Here is a 26431-nt window from a genome sequence, read left to right on the forward strand (position 1 = left end):
ACAATATTCAAGCTATGGGTGTATCATGGATTTATTTAGTGGCATTATGATATTTTCTGTCTTATGATCTATGATCTTGTTATTCAAATAATATATACCGTATATACTCATTCATAAGTCGAATATTTTTGGTAAAAATGTGACGCACCAAAGAGCAGGGGTCAGCTTATAAACAGGTCTACACCAAAATGTGATGATTTTCACTTCTATGAAATCATTGAATTGAATATCTAATACATTGCCGTTTTGTTTACCTGGAGCATCTGCAGGCACAGAGCCCCTCAGTTCCCTGTGACGCGGTTCGCCGTTCCCAGCCAATGGGAGCTGCGGGAAGTGGCGCGCCACTTCCTGCAGCTCCCATTGGCTAGGAACAGCGAACCGTGGCCACTGGGAGCTGAGGGGCTCCGTGCCTGTGAACGCTCCAGGTAAATAAAACACCCTGACCCGCCAGCGGCTTACCCTGATGTGCCGGGAGCCAAAGTTTGCCAACCCCTGAAATATAGGGTCGGTTTATGAAAGGGTCACACAGTTTTTACTATTTTTACCTACCCATCTTGGGGGGGGTCAGCTTATAAATGAACGGGCTAATGAACGAGTATATACGGTATATCGTTAGAATGCTGGAGCCTTCATCTTCAGCTATCCTAAGTAGAATGGTCAGTATTTACAGCTTCATCTCTAACAAACTAACTTGTGTAAAATAACCTTTAAATTACTTTCAAAAACTGCATTTCTGGATTCTTCCCTTTAAACTCTGAAGATTTATTTTAAGTGTCAACATCTGGCACATCTGTTAAGGAAGCTTTATACATGTACTGCTAATTAGTGTAGTTGGAAATTTTTGGAGAATAAGGGTGAGAGGTTGCAAATTAATGCCAATTCTTTGTATAGACTAAGAACAGGCCAAAACCTTTACTTTTGTACCATAAAGAACAATATTTCAGTGGAAGAGATTTTAACTCTCACACCGCTACTCTTTTAGAAGACCTGCTACAAGGGAGTCATTCAGCACTGCATACACTGTGTGAATGTTTTTTCCAGGGTGACTAGCACTTCTTCCCCCTCCTTTAGCTTCTTTTAATATGCCATTGTTACTTGCACCCTGTACACTTCTCTCCTCACACATTATTCTGCTCCAGTTTTATAGTGTGGTGTGCCCTCAAAGACTGGTTTTGATTATCTAGGATTGCCACAGAATTAAAGGTAGCAGAACATTTATGGAAATATTTGTAATGTCAAAAGTTTGCTTCATTCAAAAATCAGGCTAAAGGCTTTAAATGCTTGCTGTTCAGTTTACTCTTTTGATTGCTTTACCACTATGTAAATCAATTTGTTAATGTTCTTTACAAAATGCATGAGCCAGTTATACTGACAAACACACAAAGCTCATTCGTAATTAGCAGTTAATTAGTACGAAGGAACAGATGCTGTTAGAGTTTCAGCAGGCGAACAGGTTCTGTAAACAATGCTTATAAATCTAAATGAATTTATTAACCACAATGCAACTGTCAACATTTTGTTGGCAACCATACAAATATGGCGAATCCCAAAACATCTTTACAACACATTAATAATCAGTGTGTCAACCAAACTCTATCAGGCAATTTGACTTGCTAACAGTCATCACCATTCTACTTAATCTTATATATGTCACTGATCTCCATTCTAATTCCCCACCTAGAGCCCACGATGAAAAGATTCTGGCTCCCAGAATTTTAATATATTATACATTCTCTCTCTCTGAAAAGATGTCCCCTGAAACCACAGAACTTTTGCAAGACACCATGGTGTATCTTGTACTGGTGGTTTGAACGAACTTCCACATACAGAGCCAATACGTGATACACAACTTCAAAACAAAGTCTCAATCCTGAGGAGTTTGCTATACTACATCCTTAATAACAATTATCTCTTAAAAAGGGAACACCACTATGAAGCCTCTACAGTCCTCAACAATTACCACCAATCACTATTTATAAATCTCACACACTCAATAAGCTAGTGAGTGATTCTATGGCTCTTTTTAATGATCTGGGTACACACAGATGGCTGAAATAAAGAGAATACCCCTTGTAAGCATTTTCTAGGTGCAACATGGAGAAAACAATTCAAGAAATACCCTCTTATGGCTGTATTAGTCACTGACTTTTGGCTAGAAGATCAAACTCAGCCTTGGGGTCCCATGAGGACCACCTTTTTGACCTCATGCCTGTCAATGTCTGTATGTCACACTTCGAGATGCCACCATGATTTGTTACAACACTTTAGCACTGAAAAATCATGATTTCTTTGTCATATCATAGCTTCCTTTGTTGTGGTCTTCATTGCTTTCAATCACTCCCCCCTCTTCTTCTCCAAAACAATCTTACATCTTTTTTCATTGCATCCTCTGCCCCCTTTGATGGGGTGTGTTGACTTTGTCCTGTGTTGGAATGATGAACAAGATCATTCCTAAGCATGTGAAGGTCTCCCAAGTGGCTGCTCTCATTGGAGAGACTGTTTTATTCTTTTACTGCAGATTCGAGCTAGGGATAGTGCCTCATCAAGGGGATAACAAGCAGTCAGTTTTCAGGAAGCCAGTCTGGTAGCACCAGGAGTGGAGGGAGGGGACAACAGGCAGCCTCTGCGGGAATCTCCCTGAAAGCCAGAAAGAAACCCAGACTGTAGTAGCCCAAATCCTCAATACTCCAAAGGCTGAGTTATCTGCTTGTTTTCCCTTTGTTCTAAGAGGCATTTTTCAGTCTTGGAAAGCAAGTTAACCAACCCTGAGGAGCAGCAACTGTTTTATTAACCAGTGATTATTTTTAATATCACCCACGTTAACCCCCCATTTCTAGGTATGCATGTAGACCCTGACAGCATCCTCCTTATATTCTCCTTAATTTCCCCACATCTAGTCTCCATACTTCCAATGTCTCTCCCTTGACTCTGTAAGCGTTGCCTGATCTCATTAATATTCTACTCCCAAGCATAGCCCTGATTATTTCCCCTGGAAATCTGGTGATACATGTGAGCTATTCTCACACTTGCTTTACCAACCAAGAATCATTACCTACCAGTTGCAATTCAGTGATTCTTTCCTAGCTGCTTTAAACAAAAAGAAAAGTTTAAATTGTTAAATTTGGGGAAAGGAAAAAAGCTCAGTTTTACTGTTAGTCACAAGGCTATATGAGTTCTTATGACATTTACCTGAATTTTAAAATGTTTGACAGATACTAAGAAAACAGAATCATTCAGGGTTTTCCTCACACATTGTCAGATTCTTAATGGTTTTGTTCTTCATTTTCCCCTTAAACAATATGATGCTATCCTTCAATGCATTTTCCAACATTGTATCATATTCACAATAGGAATAACATTTTCGAAATGAAGCCCACACACTAAACCAGTTCAAAACTAACAAAACTCATTAAACAAGAAGCTGCTTTTTAAAGACAGCTGAAGTTGCTAACTTATACATACCTTCACCAACACAAACAGAAAACAGAGAAATGAACAGTTAACTTATCAGCAAGTCACCTCCAAGAAGAAATCTCAAACACAATGCAGGACCCTCACAGATTACATCATGACTTAAACTACCCACATCCCACACATAAGCATCACAGAGGCCACCATTTGGAGTCTTGAAAGATGTACATTGGGTGTTTGCCCATTTTTGCAAGTTACTAGCCCCATATCTGTGTTTCAGTTCGCTAATTGTTGCAAGCGGCAAGGGCCACATCTGGGTATGGAAATAGTAAGTTGGACCATGAATGTTCACGAAATTGGGGATTGGGGTGTGGGAGGGAGTGAGGGCTTTGGCTAGGGTGTGGGTTCTGGGGATGAGGGGTTGGAGGTGCAGGACGGTGCTCCAGGATGGGGCAGGAAGTTGGGGCACAGGAGGGGGATCAGGGGTGCAGGTTCCAGGTGGCACCTACCTGGCCAATGGGAGCTGCGGGTGCAGAGCCCCCTGGCTGCCCCTACACATAGAAGTGGAGGGGGGACATGCCGCTGCTTCCGGGAGCCACACGGAGCCCCCGCATACATGGAGCGGGGCAAGCCCCCGACCCTGGACCCCACCCCCCGGCTGGAGCTCGAGGGCAGAATTAAAATGTCTGAAGGGCCAGATGTGGCCCCCAGGCTGTAGTTTGCACACCCCTGCACTAGCCCCATATCTATGTTTAATTAAGAAACCTTGATGGTAGTGAATAATAGTTTGGAGAAAATATTTTGTCAGTATCTTATAGTCAGAACTAATTGATGCTAATGGGCAGTAATAGGCACATTAGTCTTGACCAGGGGTGGGCAAACTTTTTGGCCCAAGGGCCACATCGGGGTTGCGAAACAGCATGGAGGGCTGGGTAGGGAAGGCTGTGCCTCCCAAACATCCTGACCCCCGTCCCCTGTCTGCCCCCTCCCACTTCCTGCCCCCGGACCGCCCCCCCCCCCCCCCGCAGAACCCCAGACCCATCCAACCCGCCCTGCTCCTTGTCCCCTGACTGCTCCCTCCCAGGACCCCCGCCCCTAAAAACCCCCCAGTCCCTGTCCCCTGACTGCCCCACCCCCTATCCACAGCTCCACCCCCTGACAGGCCCCCTGGGACCCCCAACCCATCCACTCTGCCACTCCTTGTCCCCTGACTGCCCCCTCCCAGGACCCAACCCCCTACCCAACCCCCACTGCTCCTTGTCTCCTGACCACCCCCCCAAAAACCTCCACCCCCCCCTCCGGGGACCTCCTGCCCCTTATCCAAACCCCCGCTGCCCCCGCCCCCTTACCATGCCGCTCAGAGTGGCAGGACAGGTTTATTGGAAAACCTGGGAGGTGGGCAGGCGCAAGCCATGCTGCCCACGTGGCTGCGGGAGAGGGGGACAGCAGGGGAGGAGCTGGGGGCTAGCCTCCCCGACTAGGAGCTCAGGGGTCAGGAAGGATGGTCCCGCGGGCCAGATGTGTCCTGTGGGCCATAGTTTGCCCACCTCTGATCTAGACCTTTGCTGGCTTTTAGAAGAAGAGATAAGGGCAGTCTGCAGTATGAGAGATAGAAAACACCTTTTCTAGGGCCTCTTAAACATGGCTATTAGCAGGAAGGCAAGTGTTTTCAGGTAGGTGTTGGTAGAAGTCTACCAGTAAATAAGCATTTACAATAGTTTTTCCAGGTTCTGGATTGTTCCCTCTGGATTGAATTCAGGGCAGGAGGGACCTCCAGGTCCTGGAGGTCATCCTCCTACGTCTGTGGGAGGGTGAACGAATCAAAATATTCGAAAAGAGTCCAAGTGGAGGCAGATGGCTCACTTGAAGATACAGATTCACAGAAGCAAAGAAAACTGATGTTATTGCAGGCCATGAGGTATGCTGGCTAATCTGTGGGTTCATGATGGAAATGATTTAAATTAGCCTCGTAACCTGCTGACAGATTAGCTATCTGCTTGCCTTTTGCCAAATTCCCAGTGTGTCCGGTGCTGGTAGAAAAATGCAAATTCTATCTACACTATGTCTGTTGAGTTTTTGGAATGGGGATGGACAGACCAGGGGAATGTGTATTCCTGTTTAGCTGTTCTAGCTGCCCAAACAGTTTCTTCACCTTAAACTCTCTTTTCCTTGAATTAGAATGAAATAGTCTTGCCATGCACTTCGGTCTTTAGAGACCCTTACAGAGCTGTCTAGAAAAGAGCTGTTGAGTTTAAGCTTCTCTCTAGGTAGCAGGAGAACAGGGGATACAGGAGAAGTGATATACGATAACATTATCTACTGAGGGTAAATTTACATCCATGCTGATGTCCACCGTCAGAGATACCTACAGTGTAAATGTGAGCACTGACTGCAATATTAACAGCATTGGCAGGTTTTAACAGATCTATACTGAGTGGAAATTGTGGACTGTGGCAACAAAGGTATGCCAGTAGGGATAATCAACCATCAGATATCCACCAATTCTGGAATGCTAACAGCACATTCCTCGGGGGGGACATAGGTCCCTGGCAAACTCAGGATTGGTCCAACACAGGTCAGTTGTGATGATTAAGTACCCTTCAATGATGATAAAGCCTGCCTTTAAAGCAGCAGTCTGAGTCAAGACGTATGAAACAGTGTTGTTTTGAAGAGGCATTATGGAGGCAACAAACCTTACCTATTAGTATCCCTCAATTTCTAAACACATCTCATGCATATGCATCTCATGCATATGCGCACATTTCAGCAGTGTCTTTGACCCTCAACTTCTGTATAAGAGGAGTGCAGCTCCCTTAGCCTGAGAGAACAAGTTGGAGAGATTGGTGCCAACTCAGTTCCCCTGCAGGTGCTGAGGTAGGTCTCCCAGAGTAAGGCCACAATGACGCTCTTTCTTAAAACCGTTTCAGGCTTTATGCTGGGTTGTTCTTTGAGTTATATAACTAAACCAGAATCCCAGAACAAGGGAAAATTTGGAACTAACACTGGTTTGTGTGCTCCGTTGAGATGGACTCTGCCCATTCACAATTCCAGTTCAGTACAAACTCTGCAGAATGTTCAATGACAGGAGAATGGGAAAGACTTAAAAGTAGCAGGTCAGAAACTTGATGGTTGAATGCAGCCCTTTGCATGCAATCTATTTAAGATGACAACCAGAACAAAAGGTCCAAAATAGTCTTACAATTGTGTATCTCACAGAAACATTTACTTTTTCCATATTTGGCAGTTTTGCTGGGTTATTTCTTCTAAACTGAAGAAACAACAACAGAGCTATCTATATATCAAGTTCATAGTATTTGTTCCACTACTTAGCATCATAAAGAACTAACTTAAAGGAAGCTTCCTGTTGAACATGAGGAAAATTTCCATTAAAACCAAGATCTGGAATATATTTTTGCATGGGATATCAGTGCAAATACTTAGGAGTACTGGATTTCTTGATATTAAATGTGAAAATATTGTTAAGAACACACAAAAATAGCCTTCACCCTCCAATTTAGCATTATTCTAAGCAGGTACACATTGCTACAGTCACTCCTCTGATGTAAGGGCACAGTTGATCTAATTGGAAAAAATATTTTGAGTGTTCTGGGAATAGTCACTGTTAACTGAATGCAACAACAAAAAAGGGGGAAAAAAAGAGCATGCAGACCCGAGGGAATTACCAAATCAATTAACAACTAATTCAGGAACTAATTTCTGTATTGCCTCTTAGCACAAAACTGTATCTTTAATTTCTCTTGCAATAAGCATCACCATGATAGTCCTAACATACACTGACGCTTTAAATGAGTTTACAAGTATCTCTTTTTGATTGGCTATATAATATTATTTCTTCACAGTTCAATGGAACTGTAGCCAAGTGCTCTGAAATATTTAATTATACTGGTAGCTACCAGTTAACAATTTACAGAACCACAGTGAGTATGGAACATTTTTATAACTAGTAATCAACTAATTAAAAACATAGCAAATTGCGGGTACTATGATTATCAACAATTACAGAAGAATTACTTAGAAGATTTCAGCATTAAGAATATTTGGGAATGAAGGGTATTTGTATTTCTACAAGCATATTTTGGTATGCATCACTGTGTGCTGGAAGGAATAAAGATTAGATGAAAGTGCTAATCAAGATGCTACACCTCAAATCAGTATTTCTATTTGTGTATCTCTATCTCTTTGTTAGCCATGTTATGACTGAGTTTTGGAAAGAGCTATTCACTACAGATATGAATTCTGAGCAAAGAACAATTTCTTAGATGCTTTCATGAAAAATGTTGGCTCAACTCCCATGCTTGTTAGGGCAACCTGTCCAGCTTCACTGGTTCCTTCCTTTTGGGTTTATCAGATAGCTTCAGTCAGGTGCAACAGACACTGCTGAAATTCTCACTGACCACACCAGTTGTGAAGTGGTCAAAATCAGTGTGGAAGAGTGGTAGTCAACTTGGAGGCAGAACTGGCAGAGGTTAGATTTTTCTTATGAATAATTTCTGTGGCTGGGGCCAGGAAAAACAAGTGCATTCTTAGTTTAATTATTTATACGGATCAAGGCTCTTAGTGGTGGGAGAGGAATTTGCAGCAGGAAGGAGAACAGGAGAAATAAGTAATATAGATAGTGGGAAACAAAGGAAGCGATGACAACTTTAGTATGTTATTCATGGCTCAAAAAACGTGCATACTAGAAGTGTGACACCAATGGACATCCACAGCAGTTACATTTCTTCAAGCAGGACTCAGTTTAGGAAGGGGCATGGGATTCTGCAGCACCAGATGAGTGGGAGATAAAGTTTTGCTCGCCTGTGTTGTAAATTAAAAATAAATGAAAGGGCTCTGGGAAAATAACACCCTTACTATAACGTCAGTCCAGAACGTATTACTTTAGGGTCCCTCATGCTGGCATTCAAAATCAGCTGCCTGCGCAACTATATAAAACAGGCTAATCTAAAAAGAATTAGTAAATTCTGTTTAAGGAACATAAACTGACAGTTTAACATAATCCAAATCAAGTACTCTACGTTACACTGGTTATAACCGTTTTTACACACTCAAGGAAGGAGCTGTATGTATTCTCAAGTTAGTTCAGAGGTACGCATGACAGAAAGGAAATTTTCTGCTTTCTCGTAAAATTCAGCCATGTTGCAAAAAAAGTGTTCAGTAAAATGCATGTAATATCAATATTAAACAAACAATTACAAGCTAATGTCATTTAGAACTATAAAGACAGCTGCTACCTTCATTCTATTATCTCAGTCAGTGCACAGATAGGTTATTTAGAAAGGGAAGGAAGAAGGTCCTTATGGATCAGACTGACACACCAAAGATTAGGGTGCTATTATCTGCTCTGCCACAGATTTCTTGGGTGGCTTCACGCAAGTCACTAAGGCTATGTCTACACTAGAGATCCTACAAGGGTACAGCTACAGCAATGGAAGGAGTTTTTCCATTGCTCCAGTTAATCCACCTTTCCAAAAAGAGGTATCTTGATTGACAGAAGAATTTGTCTGTTGATCTAGTGGTGTCTACACTGGAGATTAGGTCAGTTTAACTACATTTCTCAGGGGGTGTGAAATGTAAAATTTTAAGTGTAGCCTGGGCCTTAATCTCTCTGTTCCTTGGTACCCCTCTATAAAATGGGAGTATTAACACCTCCCTACCTCTCTAGGCAGTTGAAAGGTCATATCATTAGTACTTGGCAATGGGTCAGATAATTAGCGAGGTGCACCAGAGAAAGCCTATGCAGTGTTGTTGTAGCCCTGTCAGTCTCACTTCATCCATTTTCTAAGTAAAGTAGAAAGCCTTGGGATCTCCACCAGCCTTAAGCTCCAGTCTGAAATTTGCGAGTTTGTCTTCCCTACAGTTGATGAATACAAGATGGCAAAATGGATTTGTTCTTCATAGACACTGCTCTTTGTAGGATTACTACCTAGTAGTCCTGGTGATCTCCTTCAGAGTTGCTCTCTCTCTTCAGTATCAGTTGTGAAATCTGCTTGTAATTGCTATCTGTTTACCCTCTGATGCCATGGCTTTTTCGATTTATATTTTAGCCTTTTTACTGATGGACTCACATCCTTTGTACCTTTAAACTGGCTCTATCATGTAAAAGTTTGTGAGCCAGTCCCAAAGAACATCATGCTAGAGCACACCAGTTGCCAAGGAAGCAAGCAAGAGGCAGATTCCATTACTTTTTTCCTGGAAGGGAAGAAGTCTCAGTTCAGGGAATCTGAGTGGATCCTTTGCTTAGAGTGAAAGCAAAGTCCCAGGCTTGTCCAATGAGATGACTACAGGTCTGAATGTTTAGATTGAAGTCTCTGGTGTCCCTTCCAGGGAGTACACAACCAGTCAACTGATGGCTTGATTGCTGTAGCTTCTTCACTTTTCAAAGACAGAGTTAGGGATAACTGGTTTTACAGTTTGATAGAAACAGTTATTCTTTTGCAATTCAACCTAGAATTGTTAAATTCAGACAATACAGAGTTAAGGTGGGAGAAGTAATATATTTTACTGAACTAACTTCTGTTGGTGACGAAGACAAGATTTCAAGCTACACAACGCTTTTCTTTTGACATGTTAATTCTTTTAGTAATTTCTTTGCGACCTCTCAGTTATTGTGGATAGTCCATCTTTAATGATGGTGTCTGCAAATAAATCTCATTATTTTATCTGCCTATCAATACCTGGTGAAGTCTGTTTTACTTGAATTAACAGAAGTAATACAGAAAAGAGAGAGAGAGTGTGTGTGTGTGTGTATAGAAATAATGCCTTACACAATCACTTTCAAAGTACGCAGTATTATAATAAGATCTGCAAGGGACACTCTCATTCCTGGACAACTTAAACGACAAAAGTTAGAGTCAGTCTGATGACCAAAAAAAAACCAACCCTGAGTTGTATCATGTGCCCGGCTGATCAGACAGGGATCAGAGATATCCATATACAATATTGATATTCTAATGCTGAATCAACATTTAAAGGGCTTGACATTTTTCAGTTAAAGATTTCACTCATTTCAAAGGCACTATACTTAACTCCACTTTCTTTTGCCTTCTGATTTAGGTTCAAAATATTTTGCTTTATGGTACCTTTTGGAATCTGCTGATAAGTTTCAACTTTCTGCTCTAATTTTTCAAATCTGGCATCCTAAATCCCGGTGACATCCATTCATTTAGGCAATATTTTCCTTTACATCCGTGTGATGTAAAGATTCCTCATTCTGAGACCTCGTTTTCTTGAGGTGTAATTGTTGATATATTTTTCTTCTTTTCTGAGTTGAGGACATTGTCCCACAAGGAATTCTTCCCCATTGTAAAATGCATTGAGAAAGGTATAAAATTATATATTAGATTGTGGGGACATTAAGAGTTCTGTAGACATACCATATCTGCTGGCCTTTGTTTTCAACTTTTAGAGATTTTAAACAGTTCACAAATGACTCCCCATGATATACAAACTTGACCTAACAATAGCACACACAGAAAGTATGCCTGAAGGATGGAAAACCTAACCTAGAATTCTTTAACTAAAGCAACCAATAAGAAGGCCTCAGCTGCCCTCTTCTTTAGGTGTTAGAAGCAATGTCTCTGATGCAAACAGAAGGACAAAACCTCAGCCTTGGAAGATGTCCTGAATGAGATCAACAGCAGCTATAAAAAGGTATACTTTCTGCAACAGCAGTTTTGATGAGAGCTCAAAGCTGAGTGCTGCTTCAAATGTAGGAAGCAAAAGGCATAAGCAAAGGTACTCATTTACTGATAAGCAAGATGGAAACAAACATTTCTACTATGCTGTCAACCTCAATAAAAGGCAAAGTGATGAAAAATACAAAATTTGGAGACTCAGAATGGAGGCAAATACTTAAGATTTACACTTCCTCTGCCAGAGAAAGTAGAGGCAAATGAGCTGACTATATTCCTTGAAAAATGAATTTCAAATATACTAGACAAGAGTAATCAAGAGCAACAGGACAGAAATGTTGTGGGTTAAAGTTAACAATATAGCCCTAAGAACTTCAGAACATGATCTCTAAGTATTTCATACATTGCTTGCTCAGAGAAACAGAAAAATTGTGCAAAAGTACATGCATTTGAGATTGGGGAGATACCTAGAGCTGAATTTGATGGGTCACTGAGCAAATCGGTTAGATTTTAGTTATGTTACAGCCCTTGATTTGGGCAACTGAAATAATTTTTGGCATTAAGAAGTCCAGTTATATTTTGTTGGTTTGATTTTATATTACATATAAAATAGGGAAAATAGTTGGTTAAACTTTGGCTTTGACATAAATGACAACAAACCCTTTAACTTGCTTACTCTTTCTGGTAGCATTGTGAATCAGTTTTACTCCTGCAATACCAACTCCTTCACCTTGTCAGACTGAATTAATTAAACCGCAACAGTTACTGCTGAGATGGTCGCCTGTTTGGTTTCTTTTTCCATAGGTTTGATATAAGCACTTACATCCATAAAACCTGCTATAAAAACATTTGTTATTTATGGTGATAGTGGGTTTCAGGTCTGACAATTGCCTGAAGCACTATGGTGCTCTTTTGCTAGTGAAGAGAACTAATGAAATCAGTTTGACTGACTATGTGTAGCTCTGGATCTCTTTTCAAAATCTGTCTCAAAGATATTTCCACTGAACCTTGCTGAAATGCTGAAACAGGTGTCTACAGAGGCCTGAATATTTTATAAAGGAAAATTTATTTCAGATGCTACAACAGCCATACTACTTGGTTCAGTGGAAGGGTCAGATTAAACCAATTAGTTTATTATTCAGCACTGGACATGAAGTCGGTATATAGTACCATAAACTATTGCACAGAAAACTCACCAGCAAGAGTCAAACATAGGCTAAAGAGAAACAGGAAGATTAGCTAGGATGAGGAAAGAAAGCACTGCAGATAAGGCAGCAGAAGACTAAGAGTGACACATAATTGTAGGAAGCTGAAAAGAGGAGAGAGAGATAGAGAGAGAAGCTGCGAGTTGCAGGAGAGTAGGTAGACATGAGGTCAGGTTAAGTCCATTAAAAGCTGTGAAAATTTCAAAAAGGTAGTTTTGGAGTCAGCTACAAGGTGAATATAGAAAAGCAGTGAAGATGCCAAAGGATGGATTTGATATGGTCCCACTGCTTGGAGCAAGAGAGAAGGATGAAATGCCACTAGACTGGACAACCTTGAAGTTTAAAGGCTGGAAATTCATAAAGACCATACAAAAAGAATTGCATGAGTCAGGCACAAAGATTTCATGGTCTAGATGAGAACAAATTCTAGCTAATGCGGAAAATGTAGGTGTTTTTCTGGGAATGGTTATATGCATTTATTTTAATTCTGAGCTCACAGTAAAGCCAATAAAATCCTGACCAAAAGGGGACAGCTTTTGCATGAACGCAGGAAAATTCCTTGAATCCCTAAATTATTGAATCCCTTTTAAATATAATCTCCAGATGGTTAACATGCCATAAAGATATATTTAGGAATATGTTCAGTGATAAGTAGGCTAAGATTTAGTCACAGGTATTTTTTAGTGAAAGTCATGAAAAGGACGTGGGCAACAAACAATAAATCATGGAAGCCTGAGATCTGCCATCTGGGGCTAACAGCCCGAGCCCCAGTGTCCGGGGCTGAAGTTGCAGAGGTCACACAAAATCATGGATTCTATGACCTCCATAACCTTAGTGATAAGGAATTAAAAACCCCATTGTGTATCCTTTACTGGAAAGGTTCTTTTTGGCCTACACTGCATTGTATTTTATCAGAAGATAGAAAAAAGGAGGAACTCAAACATTTATGGATCTATACAGAAAATAAGAAATTGGTTTTTAATATTAAACAAGCGGCTGGTCACTGCCAGCCAGTGAAACAAAAAAGCAACAGATTTCCCTTCCCCTGTTTCAGTCTACCCATCCCCTTTATAGCAGCTGTGTTCAGATTGGTCTCTGCTTTGGTTTCCTCAGAAGAGGAGCACCCTGCCAAAGATCAGGCCAATCATCAGTGTATGGTATTGATCTTTATGTGGATCCTTCTCAAAACATCTATTATTGTTTTCTTTATTTAATAAGCGTCACACAATGCACCACCTCATGTTCCTCCAAGGCACCAGCCAGCTAAGGTCAGCAGGCTACAGCAGGTTGTAGGGATCAGCTCTCACATGTTTCCTTCACATTTAAGCAAAGGGAAAAAAGAATTGTGTTCATGCTTTTGTCTTCTTTGTGATATACTAAAGCCTGAACAGTTGTTTGTTTCCACCTTGTAAAATTTTTTAAAAGGTACTTTTCCCTGTTTCCCCCCCCTCCTTTAGAAATAAGAGTAATATCAAGCCTTATCTCTCGTTTTAACTGATGGACACTCTAAAGAACTTGAATGTGGGCTCTGACCACAATTGAAGGAGCTGGGCTGTTTGAATTTTTAACGTTCTCTACTTATCACAGAAAACAGAAAGCAAAGTTTTAAACAGACTGTATACAAATTTCTTTCCATATAAACTGTTCCATTTCAGCAGTGCCCCAAAACTCTGAGTTCTGGGCACCACTGTGACAGGCACCACACAAACATATGTCAGAGACAATTCTTGCCATGAAAAATTTACAATCTAAATAAACAAGACACACAAAGAGTAGGAAGGAATGAGTCATGGAGCAGCAAAGCAGGCCCACTAGTTCTCCATAGAGTCTTCCAGTAAGAGCAGCATAGAAAAGATCTGATATTTGTAATTTAAAAAGCAGGCAAACAACTAAAACAAAAAGCTTATTTTGACTTTCTGTCTGCATTTTAAAATCGGAACTGTTTTTCACTAGTCATTTTTATTTTATTTGCCTGTTTTCATGTGTCCAGGTAATAGATTCAAAACAGACAGACAACTCAATGGTTGTTCCTAGAATAAACATCCCAAATATGCAAGTATTCCATACAGTGCTGGTTGAAAAGAGACTATTTTGTGAAAGTATTTCACAAGAAATGAAGAAAATTCAATGGTGGTATTCATTTGGAGTTTTTTGACAAAACGGAGTTTCACAACTTTTTTCAGGGGTGGGGAAAGAAACAACATAAAATACTTTCTGCCTTCCTCCTGCTTTTGCCAGTGAGAAAAAAAAGCAAGTTAAAGAGTGTTTTCACAATAAAACATAAAACTTTTTAAAAAGTTTCAAAATTATGTTTAACTGAACAACGAAAAGTTCTGTCCAAGTAAAATTTTTCCAAAGTTTCGTTTGTTGAAACAGCGTTTTCTGTTGGGGGAGTTGGCGGGGAGGAGGACAGAATATTCCACCAGCTCAAATGATATATTTTTCCTGACTGAAGTCAGATTCAGAAATTACAAGTTCGAATTTGTTGAGACCCGCTATTTCAGAAGCGATAATGCACACTTCCAAAAATATGAATTAGTCTTTAACAGAAATGAATGTTTAACCACTCACCATTCATGTCACTCACTAACAAAGATCCATTGGGATCTTTGCATTTATTTAAGTGCATATTGTTTTATTATGTTTTCTTAAAATGAGAGGAGCTACACTGACAAAGTACCAAATTCCAATAATCACAGGTTATCTTTCAATCTTGGGACAGTGAAGATACTGCTTATCCCTCCTTCACTACCTCAAAGTAGCTTTCCCATATGCATCCGACGAAGTGAGCTGTAGCTCACGAAAGCTTATGCTCAAATAAATTGGTTAGTCTCTAAGGTGCCACAAGTATTCATTTTCTTTTTGCAAATACAGACTAACACGGCTGCTACTCTGAAACATTTCCCATAAATGTGACTGGTGTCATTTTTAGTGTCACCAGAAATCTTTACATTGAAACAAAATTTGGCATTTGTTATTCTAGGAGATGCAGCTGGAATTTTTTTAAACGTGAATTTTGGGGCAAAAATATCATACTGACAAGTATGACCAAACAGCTCAAGTGTCATGCCAAAAGCTATTTCCAACAAAGCCCTGGCCTTCCCATTTTGGGTAAAAGCAGAGTCAAGGTTATATAGTTCAGTTATAGAATAATATGAGCATCTGTAATTAAGTGCAAATGCTAAACATAAGAATCTATGAAACCAGAAAGCCAGACCAGCTCTTATGTATTTATTTACACTCAAATCTAGAGAGCGGAGAAAAAAAAGAAAAAAGAAAGAGCACACAGCTGCCATCCCAAAAACAGACCTCCCATCTGCCACCCACGATTTGCATGTCACCTTCTCCAGGCTCATTTGTACTTCATTAACTGCCATTGACTTAACAAGATTTATGCAAATGACACCATAGGAGCTCGCTAACTCCCACTGCAATCAAGTGATTATGTATGTACAATTCTCCACAGCAATGAAAAATTAATACATGACAAGCCCACTCACCGCTGAGCTGAGTTTCTTGCTTTTATTTTTGTTGTTGTGATTTTTTTTTTACTTGAATATGTCCTACTAATGGAGGTTTAGCAAGATCACAAAAACAAACAAAATGAACCTTCCCAAAACATTCCAACTACAGAAGCTTAGTAGGAAGCATATGAATCTAAAAAAAAAAAAAAATGGCTTGACTGATAAAGAGTTTTTAGAAAATTCACTCTCTCTGCAGGAAACAAAGCTTAATTCTCATAAATGTTTTTCAACAGAGAGTAGACTGGGTTATTTTTCCTATTTCATCTTGCATTAACCATTTATCTTAACCTTATTACAACAGCGAAGCCAGCAAAAGCTATAGTAAAGTTGCTTAAGTCCTTCCATTTTAAGCCCCTATTTCTTAGTTGTTCATAATCTTCCAGAAATTTCAACTTTTTGGTTGAAATTTTTCTGGCTTCTGCTTGACTGGTACACAGAGTGGAATACAATAATACAAGATACTATACGTGGATATCTAAGGTTGCTGGAAGAATCTATTCTTGAATCCGAGAAATAGTATGTGTTCATGTAATTAAAGCATGTATTATAATGCACACACAGAGGGGAAGAGTGAAATTTGCGTGCATCTTTTTTTAATTCTTGATTTTTGAGGTATTAACTGTGCAATCTTATTCTTTTATCATAATTTTGTTTTTGTTTGTTTGTTTTTAATGGAAAATCATGGAACACACAGCTATTCGTGCCAGCTGACAGGGCTAATGCTACTCTCTAGTTAAGTAAAGCTAGCTTCCCATCTTAAACCTGATTTTCAGCTCCCCTAAATTCCTGAAAAGAAACTGACCTTCCTGAAATTTCAGATGCTATATTTCATACTAGAGTAAATTTGGTAAAAATTAGCACAGAAGTTTTCAAATTATAGTGTTTTGAAAAGTTACATTAAGTTCACTATTGGTTAATTTTTTTGGTTGGGGAAGTTATTCACAAATAGCTTCAAAATGGCTCAGGCTAAACATTCCAAATGGCTGTTTTGTTTTGTTGACACTGTATGAAAAAATGTTTTTTAGTATTTCTGGAGAAGAAAGGAAAGACATTCACTGGAGAAATAATGAAGATACATTATAAAAGTATCAAGACAATTTGTGATACCCCAGATGAAGATAAGCAAAAAAGGGCTTAACTAAGCTCCGGGTTATAAAAAGTAGCCATAGGCACATCCAGCCCATCAGGTTAGAAAGTAAGGAAGAACTGGAAAAATTAAGATTATATACTGCTTTAAAAGAATTTAGTAGATGAAGGGCTGTTTGCTTTCTCCCTGGCTGAAGCCATCTATGGCAAGCTGGAGGTTTTTTGGAGAAGGCTGAAGCAAGCCCTGATTCTCAATCTATGCACATTAGACTGGAATAGAGATATGTTCCGCACAACATAATGCACTTTAAGTGGCAAACTGCAACATTCAGGGTTTTCCCCTCTCCTTATTCAGAAGATTGTTGAGCGCAAGACATCACTCCTGTGGACCTCGTACCCATCCAGATGTATATATGTTGCTCATTTAAAGGACTGGGAAACCACAAACAAAAAGCATAAGCCAGATCTACACTACATATGTTTGCCAGCATAACTATGCAGGTCAGGGATGTGGTTTGACTGACATTGCTGTGCCGAGATAAGCTTTGCCAGCAAAAGCAGTTTTGCTGGTATATACTGTCCAGCATTGGAGTGTTTTACCTATACAGTATATGAGCATAGCTACACCAGCAAAGTGTTCCCAGTGTAGACCTGGCCTTAGAGAAGAATCAAGGTTGAGAGTGGGTTTCCCTGCAGTCTAACATCCAAAACGAGATTACATTTTCTAGACAACAAAATCTAGACCTTTTAAAAAGGTTAGAACATCTGAACAAGAACAGTTAAGGGATCCTGTCTGTTCCTCCCTGACATGGAATCCTTCACTCATTGATTCACACACCCGATTAACACTGTCCACCCAACCTTAATGTTGTCCTTTAGAACAGGAGAGAATAAAGCCCTATTTCTTACTTATGGGATCCATTTCTAATCTCCTAGAAATCTGCATATTTCCCCCCCAGATTTTAGGGAGCAACACCAAGGCTGGGTAACTATATAATTCAGATGAAATGACTGATGAAGAACCATCCAGGAGAAGTAGGGGAACAAGGTGGATCCATTAACCCTTCCCTTCAACGTCTGAACTTTTTTACATGGTGTAGAATGCAATCTTTTGCCAGGGGTTGGGGGAGTCAGAATCCATTGTAACATAATTTCAACCATAATTCTATAGCAAAGTTTTTTTTATTCGCAAGTAAGTACGACTGCACAAACACTACCATGAAACTCGCCCCCTTCTCGCCAGTGATGATGAGCTTAGACTCATGGAGGAAAAGCTATTTTCTGTCTTGCTCCTAAAGCACTGGCTTGCTAGCACATCTGCACATTGTTACAGTGATGACTGCCATATAAGAACTTACATAGTGTCGAAAAATAGCATTGACAACAGATCTGGAAAAAAGCTACAGGCTTTTAAAGAAGGCCCAGTGGCCTAATGAAAGACTGCATGTGCACAAGTAAAGCTGGCAAAGCCATTACTCACAAGAGCAGTTTAAGGAATGGTCCTCCAGTCACAGGACCTTTAGCATAGCTGGAGTCACTGATGGACAATAACCTCTAGTATGAGGCAGTGTGGCAAGGTCACAATTGGGCTAATAGGAGGATAAATACAGGAAAATATGGGGATGAAATAGAATTTTTTTAACAACAATACAAGATGATATTCTTGCAACAGAGAGGTTATGAATATTGCAATCTGTACTGCACTTCCTGAAGTAAAATGGATTTATCTTTCTACCTCCCTACCATTTCCTTTTCAGTGAAATAAACTAATGCTATATTGGTTTTTTTTAACCACTGCATGTAAAAGTAAATGAAGTATTACTCAAGTTCTTATTTCTAAGAGACCTCTTTGTTGTATCTACCAGCCTCTTTCACAACAGTGAAATTAGAAAATAAACTTAACAGTGAAACTTCTCAGACAAGATTTTTGAACACTGCTTCTGAGCTATCTCCAAGTGTTTGTAATCTGTAAAGCCTCAGAACAATATAGCCATGTTAACAATTTATCTAGATGCAGTTGTAATTAAGGATTCAGTGCTAATGAAAAACGACACTCTAAACAATTAGGCAAGTGTGACAGACATCCCATATTCAGGAATCTTTTCCGTATTCAGTGTATGGGAGGAGGAATGAATATGTGGGAGTAGTTATCTGAATAAGAAGACTTAAAGAGGACTTAATAGCAAGATCATTCACCACATTCAGAGTTTCAAGCACTGAATAATATTTTCCGACTTATGGCTGACACAAGTTTTGAAAACGACGCATATGGAGCAAATTAGCTTTAAATAAATTGTGTTACATTTTTAATAAACTGATAGCCTCAAACTAATATCTCTTTATTTTAATGGTTATTGAAAATTTCTCAGTTCGTATGTCTAGTGTTTCCAATACTTAATATTTCCAATATGAAAAACTAAGTAGTAACCTCAAAGATTATTTACATCTTATGAAGGAAAATAACTGAAGAAAGAAAGTTGTCAGGCAACCCCTATGGAAAATGAAAAAACAGATTAAAATCTGCCCATCAATTGACAATCTATTAAAAAATAGAGAAGGAATAGAGCGCTTAGATTCTCTTAGCTATTCTTTAGTTTTAGATAAAACTAAAGAATTATAGTAAAGACCTACGCAAGGACTTAGTATTCAAGTAATGCCCTGAACAAGGCAAGGGTCAGTGGTGCCAAAGCTCCACCCAACACTCACTGGTCTGTAAGTGTCAATCTCCACTGGGTGGTGTAGGTAAGTGAGCTGCTTTCATTCATACATTCGACAAAGTGCCCTTGTTTGGCCAGGGTACTGTTTTTTCCCTAATGCTTCCTAATTTATGTAACTCAGGCTATGTCTACACTAGTAGTGCTACAGCAGCACAGTTGCAGCATTGTAGCTACACCACTGTACAACAGACACTTACCACAGTGACGGAAGGGGTTTTTTCGTCACTGTAGTAAATCCACCCCCTCACGAGGCGGTACCTAGACTGATGGAAGAATTCTTCCATCGACCTAGCTACATCTACAGTGGGGGTTAGGTTGACCTGTGTCACACAGCGCATGACATCTTTCACATCCGTGAGCAATATAGCTTGGGCAGCTTAAGTTTTAGGTGTAGACCAGGCCATAGCGACCTGTGATGGGCTTACTGATTTTAAGTGCAGATTACGATCTATAAAATGGAAAAAAGCCACATGCCAAATCCTCTGCAAATTCAATCTCCTACTGAGAGTTTGCAGAGCTGAAACTCATTGATGGTGGGTGCTGTGATAAAGCCGTGCAATCTTACTTCGCCTTGCTCCCCCAATCCTGCTTGCACTAGGCTGAACAGGAAAAATCTTCTGACTAGTGACCCACTGGATAATTTGCTTACATTTTTGGTGAACAGGGGTTAATAAATGAAAATCATTCCCCAAAGACTGGGGGAGAAAAGTGACACCCCCCTCAACACCCAGTGAGATAATCATCAGCCACTGGAGTCTTCAAACCAAGAGGTAAGAGCTCTGTGAAACAGAAGACGACTTTATTGTATGCAGTGGATATTTTATTACAACCCTGCAAGAGATGTTTTTGCTCTGTGTATGCATTACCCTAAGATAGCCTCTGAAGAGTCCATTTTAGCTTAGATTCTTCTGACCCCCTCAGTGTAACTGAGCTCTAGAAAGAATGGCACCTACAATTTTGAATACATGTGCATCAACAATATTCCTCAGTTTCCCCCATTTGTGCTTTTGCATTAAAAGTAGCGGCCCCATTTCATTACATAGTGCTGAAATTTAAAACTCTGTATCTACTCAAAAATATTATTGAGCCTACCACAGCTAATACCATGGCAAGTGCTAGAATTTTTTTTTCCTCTCACCCCATCCCCCCTCCAGTTCTGGAATTTCCTCCACTCCCTGCAGTGCCAAATGTAGAGAGTTTGTGTACTGGAATCACACAATAGCAACATGCCTGATTACATTTGTCTACTAAAAATCTATAGTGATAATAGCACACAATTTCACTACCTGAGGTGCCAAAAAAAAAATTTTAAACTGCTTTTTAGAAAACAAAATGCCACATACAAGTAGAGCGCAAAAGCAAAACAGGAGAACATAGCCTTGCCAGCAAGATGATGTAGGAATGAGAGGAGTCCATGCCCAAGCAGGGAGGGGGAAAATTGACCTATAGAAAGCAACAAAAGAAGAATTTATGGCAGCTGTGAAGGAAGGGAAGAATCTCTTGTCTTTCACTTGGCACCTTTTCTACTAACATAATGGCAACTCACATTTGAAAAGAATTTGCAACTAGTGCTAACAAAACTGTTTGTAAACTATCCCACACAAATGCTCAAAATGCTCAGCTCTCGCAGCTGCATGATTTCCGATTAAATTATATTGAACAAGTCAATTATTCCATTCTGCACTGCAGATTCCAATATTATCTTTCCCTTATGAAGCAGTGCACACAGTAACAATTTAGCATCCAGTTTCTGGGCTAATGAAAGTGCATCTAGGCTAGTAAAAACAGGCCAAAACAAATCCTTGAATTCAAGTCCTGTTGTGTAATGGGGAAGTTTAATTAAGGCCACAGATTACAGCTGTAAATGTTCTCTTATATAATAAGGTCTAAATGAAACTGAACCTAATCAAAGTTACAATTCCTTCATTAGCAAATTACAAACAAGAGCACACAGCTGACACACCGGCTATGATTATCACAACTAATTGCCTCGTTGTTACAAACCAGCCTGAAACAGTGTTCAGATGTCCGTCTGCAACAGCAAATTAGGGCCACATCAGGCTATTTCTGCTATCACAAGGGGCTCTTGTACAGCGATCTGATTTACCCCTGTCGACTGGCAGCAAACGACCCAATCAAAGCATTCTCTACAAAGGCAGGCTTTGAAGCCAGCTCAGCCTAGAAACATGCTCCATATGCAGGCCGGCAGACTGCACTTCATTAGGCCTGTTGTCACATTTTCCCTCTTCTTATTCTAATGATCCTATTTTAATACACACAGGAACCTCTCCTAATTGATGTCAAGTGAGTGACTTCCACATTCATCACCAGAGCACATCAAACAAATCTTGGCACACAGGCCCAGCATCATAGTGTTTAAGACCCGAGGTGTGTCTCTAACTATAGGAAAGCAAAAAAGCAGCATACCTGTTTAATTGGGATTGCACGGCCACTTCCAATGCTATCTGTTCTGCTCTCCAGGACTTTCTTCTCTTTGTCTGGATCACTCCCTTTCCGAGACTGCAGAGCAAAACGAAAGTTCACACTCTGTTAAACATTTCGGTTGACACAGAGGGGATGCCCTGTTTAAACCATTGTTTTGAATATGTATTTTGAAATAAAAGAATGTAGATCTTAAAATGGTGCGACAATCATGTAATCTTGTTTATTTTATTTCTAAGGTATCTTCCCAATACTGTCCTCCTCCACCTAGATTTGAAAATTTGTTAAGTTTTGAAGTGCTCATATTTCAATTGCTGGAAATCAAGAGGTCAGATAGGAAAATAATGCTTACCAAGAGAACACACTTCAGAAACTGCCTATAATAGCTCCAAGGAAGAAAGAGGGTTCTAGCTTCTTACTAAGAAACCCTACTACATAAATGTATATATATTTAAGTAATGTCTGAATGGTTCAAAATGCTATTAACTACTCAACTGTGTGATTCTATGATGCACCCTTGATTATATCAAGTTTCATTTTCCCCCCTATTTCTTTTGAATGGTTACAAAATAGTAACTTCAAAGTCAACCTAGCAGCCGATGCTGGAAAAATCCAATCTCTTTTGGCAAAGTGTAAGAGCACTGAGAAGCAAACTCTCGAATGGGGGGGGGGGGAGAAGTTTAAAAAAGTCTGTAAATTGCTTTATTATGATGTAAATGAAATACAAGCTCCACCTATTCAAGAATTGTTTTAGGGGCTGGGGATTTGCAGTGTAATTTTGTCTGGCCATTAAGTAAACACAATGAAATTTAACAAGTACTCTAGATCCTTGTTCTTTACAGTGAGATATGTGCAAGCACAATGATTTTCTGACAGATTTATTTTATTATGAGAGAAGGATCTGAGAGTCATCCTCCTTAATAACTGTGCTGACAAGTGACAACTTCACTCCATTACTTTCCAATGGGAATATTACTCACATAAAATTCAAAATGGGGAAACATTTTCATGTGAGTTTCAAATCGCCAATGATATATGAAATGAATACACTTGTGGTGTCCAGCATCACAGTGGAGAGCTAATGAAAACCAGAGTAATGCAAGATGCTGCTTTGGATTTTCAATACAGTTAAAAAGAGATGTCAGAATAGACACTGAAAATAGGGGCGTAGACTAGAATCATGTATAGAATCATGCTCGTTTTCCATAGTAGGTTAGCCAGCCGGTGAAGGGATACAAGGAAGGAAGGAAGATCACCCAGCACACTTGCCTTGAGGGGGGAAGAGAGAAAAAAGAGAAAGATTCCAAGTAACAGCATTCTACTGAGCACATTTACCTACCAGGGGACCTGTGCTATTCCTGACTCTATGCGAGTAGGCTAGTTACTGTGGTTCAGGGTTGTGAAAGACATGCCAGGGAATTAAATAAAGAATAATTGAGGCAAAGCAAAACAAGTGGGACGGATGAGATCCAATTTCCAGGATAACGAACCATTGCTTCTCTTCTTTAAAATAGATTTCAGGGAGCTGAGGAAGGTAGCCAGTCCATCCTTTAAAAGGGACATTATTAACTTGATACATTTTAAATCTGATTTAAAAAAGAAAAACGGTTTCTGATGGAGCACACCTTAAGTACTATGTACTGATTTAAAAAAAATCTGTATGTACAATGGTTTTTCTGCTCCCCTATACATCTTTGTAAGGGTCTTTTCAGCAAGGGAATTATTAATTGAACATAAAGGGAAAACAGTGAAAGTTACTGTACACTAGGTGCTGTCAAATGCACAAAGTAAACATAATAGATTTTTTTGCTAGTCTATTAGCTAGTTATAATAAACTTAGCTATTATTTTTAACTATGGTAAACACAAAATTTTCAGACAAATGCAAATTTCAATTTGGAAATGGTTCTTTAACTCATCAAATTGTGCCAATGCGGTACTGAGATCCCTAAACAGTGATACGTTTTATATGCTGCAGTATACAGAAACAGAAGTTGACAATGCAGTGGCAGCATTCATAATGAATTCTCTATGTTTAATAGTTTAACTACTCTTTCCTTAGTAGTTCTACTAACATTTCATTAAGGAAGTATAAAAATATAACGAGGAGTCCGGTGGTACCTTAAAGACTAAGATTTATTTGGGCATAAGCTTTCATGGGTAAAAATCCCACTTCTTCAGATGCATGGAGTGAAAATTACAGATGCAGGCATATTTAACATCTAATATTTAACATTTAGCATCTGTAATTTTCACTCCATGCATTTAAAGAAGTGGGTTTTTTACCCATGAAAGCTTATGCCCAAATAAATCTGTTAGTCTTTAAGGTGCCACTGGACCCTTGTTGTTTTTGTAGAGACAGACTAATACGGCTACCCCCGATATAAAAATATAACACCAAAATAATGATTAAACAAACACCACCTTGCACTGGCATTCTATGTGGTCCATTGCTACTTTGGATCAGACACAGCCTGGACAGAATTACAGCGAACCCTTATATCTAAACTTACTATCGTTTCACAATCAGTTATTCAGAATATACTTTCTTTGGTGGAGAAAGTGTTTTATTATGTATGTGTACAGCACCTTCGACAATGCAGACCCAATCCTGATTAGGAAGTCTGGGTATTACCAGAATATCAGTAATAATGAGAAAGAGGTCTAGGAAGGACAACGGCTACACGTACTAATCTTTAAGTGCCACTTCAGTGCTGAAGAGGTAGCGATTTTAATTTAGAATCACTATAGAGTCACTCTTAAAATTGTGCATTATATAATAATGATATATAATATCATTATATAATAATGATATAACTGACAGTTAAGTTCATATGAGAAACCAGATGCTTCTACTGACATTCCATTGGCTGGAGGCTCATTCAGATCAGGTTTGTAATCAGAGAAATAGTTACTATCCAAAGCCAGGTTTTGGATAGGAGTAGTATTAGTCATATAGGTTGAAGTATACCATAGGCAGAAAACCTATGCATATCTTAAATCCTAATATGAGAGCTACAAACAGATGTATTTACTATTAGTGGATGAAATTCAAGATACAAGACACTTGCAGAAATGATGCATTCATTGATCCATTATGCTGTCAATGGAAAAAATAAACACTGCAACAACTCTGATTTCAAAAGTTGATGTATAGCGAAGAGTGAGAAGACCAGTTGCTGCATATACAATAGAATCATAGAATATAAGGGTTTGAAGGGACCTCAGGAGGTCATCTAGTCCAACCCCCTGCTCAAAGCAGGACCAATCCCCAATTTTTGCCCCAGATCCCTAAATGGCCCCCTCAAGGATTGAACTCACAACCCAGGGTTTAGCAGGCCAATGCTCAAACCACTGAGCTATCCCTCCCTGCAATACTGTTACTTGATTATTTTTTAAATTCTTCAAACCCATCCTCACTCTAAACTCATAAATAGGCATGAGGTCACTTCATCCATTTATCATTTAAAACCATTTGGTAGAAGGGTTCCCTTCCCCTCCAATGCTAACTGAAAACTGTGCGGGGGGGCGGGGGAGGAGGAGAACATATCCTGTCTGACAACCCAGTGTCAAGTTTAGTCAAACTGATATAACTAAGATCCATCCAACTAAACCCTTGCCCCCTGCCAAAAAAACCTTCCAAAACCGTAACTAAGTCAGAATTTTCTTATGTTATAAAACTGCAGTGAGAACTGAATCCCTGTTCTTCACCACAGTACTAATGGAAAAGTATCTGCCATCTATTCACTCAATAATATTATTCCAAGTGGCTAGATAGTTGGCATTAATTCATAGAATCATAGAATATCAGGGTTGGAAGGGACCTCAGAAGGTCATCTAGTCCAACCCCCTGCTCAAAGCAGGACCAATCCCCATTTTTTGCCCCAGATCCCTAAATGGCCCCCCTCAAGGATTGAACTCAGAACCCTGGGTTTAGCAGGCCAATGCTCAAACCACCGAGCTATCCCTCCCCCATGGATCCATGCTTTTACACAAAGTTTTTGTAAAAACTGTAGTATATAGTACTACATAATTAAATTACCTTCCATGTGTAACACAAGTAGATCACTTTAAAAGGTGTCTAAAACTTGGTTTTAAGATTATTTATACAAACTTTTATGCCAATTACCTATTACTGGACAGCAATGAACTTTCATGATTATAAGAGGGGTTTTCCCTCCAAAATAAAGGTTTATGCAGGGCCAATAGTTAAACAATATTAAGTATTATTCAATATCAGTAGTGTAATAGTTAATACAGGGGTTTTATCAATGAAAACGGAGGGTTTTGTTTATTATGACTACAGAATATTTATCTTTTTTTAATAAAAGATTTTAAACTTTAAAATACTTTTTTTTGGCAAACAGATTTTTAGTCAGTTGGCTTATAGCAGAC

General features: G+C 39.4%; 1 protein-coding gene across 8 annotated transcripts in view; it reads right to left on the reverse strand.

Moving 5' to 3' along the window:
• AGAP1 (ArfGAP with GTPase domain, ankyrin repeat and PH domain 1) overlaps positions 1–26431 on the reverse strand; it is a 707317-nt gene that overhangs the window by 302124 nt on the left and 378762 nt on the right. For all 8 annotated transcript variants that reach the window (XM_048870105.2, XM_048870104.2, XM_048870107.2 and 5 more), the window contains one exon: positions 22023–22115. In XM_048870105.2, coding sequence (XP_048726062.1) covers positions 22023–22115 — 93 coding nt within the window. The remainder of the gene's footprint in view (positions 1–22022; positions 22116–26431) is intronic.

The sequence above is a fragment of the Caretta caretta genome, chromosome 11 (assembly GCF_965140235.1).
Source record: "Caretta caretta isolate rCarCar2 chromosome 11, rCarCar1.hap1, whole genome shotgun sequence".
Classification (NCBI taxonomy): Eukaryota; Metazoa; Chordata; order Testudines; family Cheloniidae; genus Caretta; species Caretta caretta.